Source organism: Sinocyclocheilus anshuiensis, unplaced genomic scaffold (assembly GCF_001515605.1).
Source record: "Sinocyclocheilus anshuiensis isolate Anshui unplaced genomic scaffold, SAMN03320099.WGS_v1.1 C32457480, whole genome shotgun sequence".
Classification (NCBI taxonomy): domain Eukaryota; kingdom Metazoa; phylum Chordata; class Actinopteri; order Cypriniformes; family Cyprinidae; genus Sinocyclocheilus; species Sinocyclocheilus anshuiensis.
In genome coordinates, this window is record NW_015616686.1 from 1 (window position 1) to 1001 (window position 1001).

General features: G+C 44.6%; 1 protein-coding gene across 1 annotated transcript; it reads right to left on the bottom strand.

The window, feature by feature from the left end:
- Window positions 1-54: 54 nt before the first annotated feature.
- Window positions 55-983, bottom strand: LOC107682671 (serine/threonine-protein kinase pim-2-like; the record flags this gene model as incomplete). Its single annotated transcript, XM_016478840.1, has 3 exons — window positions 55-345; window positions 454-823; window positions 924-983. Coding segments are annotated over 3 exons (699 nt in total), but the record flags the coding sequence as incomplete, so codon positions are not given.
- Window positions 984-1001: the final 18 nt, after the last annotated feature.

Sequence of the window (1001 nt, forward strand, 5' to 3'; positions counted from 1 at the left end):
TCATACCTTCATTATTTTACTATAAACTTTACAACATGACCAGAGGTTAAAAATCTGAAAAACAATCCTGCATTATTTACACTTTTCTGTTGCCCGTCTTCTTTCTTTGTTCTCTTTTGTATGATTTAGAACTACAATCTGCTTCCTTTGTTGTCATGCAAATCTCACCTTGTGACAAGCCAGCTATGAACCAACGGTTCAGATCGATCATAATCTTGTCGTGTCTGTCTGGAAATGTCCCGCATACTAGCGAGAACAAGAGCACTCCCAATGAATATACTGTCGCTGGCTCCCCGTGGTACTTGCCCTGTGATAGAAATTCGGGTGGACAGTACATTCGTGTGCCTGTAAGAAATAGATTTTGTTATGTGCATTGCATTACCACAGCATTTTGTCTAGGTGTCCGTTAGCGTGATACTTGAGTGATTCCTGTTCTATGGCTTCAATACTTACCCATGAATGTAGTGTAGGCCGCGCTTTGAAGGAGGTTGCCGCACCCAAAGTCAATTAGTTTGACTTCTAGGGTGTCCTTGTTGATCAGCAGGTTTTGCTGTTTGATGTCCCGGTGCAGCACTCCACGCTGGCAGCTCATATAAGCGGCTTGAGTTGCCTGCCGCATGATAACTTGAGCCAACTCCTCGTCGATTCTGCCTCCGTGGCGCTGCACAAAATCAAGCAAGTCCTCACAGGGAACGGGCCGCTCCAGAACCATGATGTAGTATTCACCCAGATCCTTCCAGTCCAGCAGCTGGATGATCTGGGGAACTCTGGGGCCCTCATTCGCGAGGATTAAAAGAGCGACCTCCAATGGAAGATGTTCAGGCTAAAGGAAGAACAGTTTTTATGATCGTTAGACGGAGGAGGATTCCCAAATACTGAATACAGCGACTCAGGGGAAAATATAGAGAAAGCAGTCTACTTACAAAGTTGATGTATTTCATATCCTCTGATTTCTTGACGAACTTCACTGCCACCTGATCAACAAAAGAAAGAAGAATTTG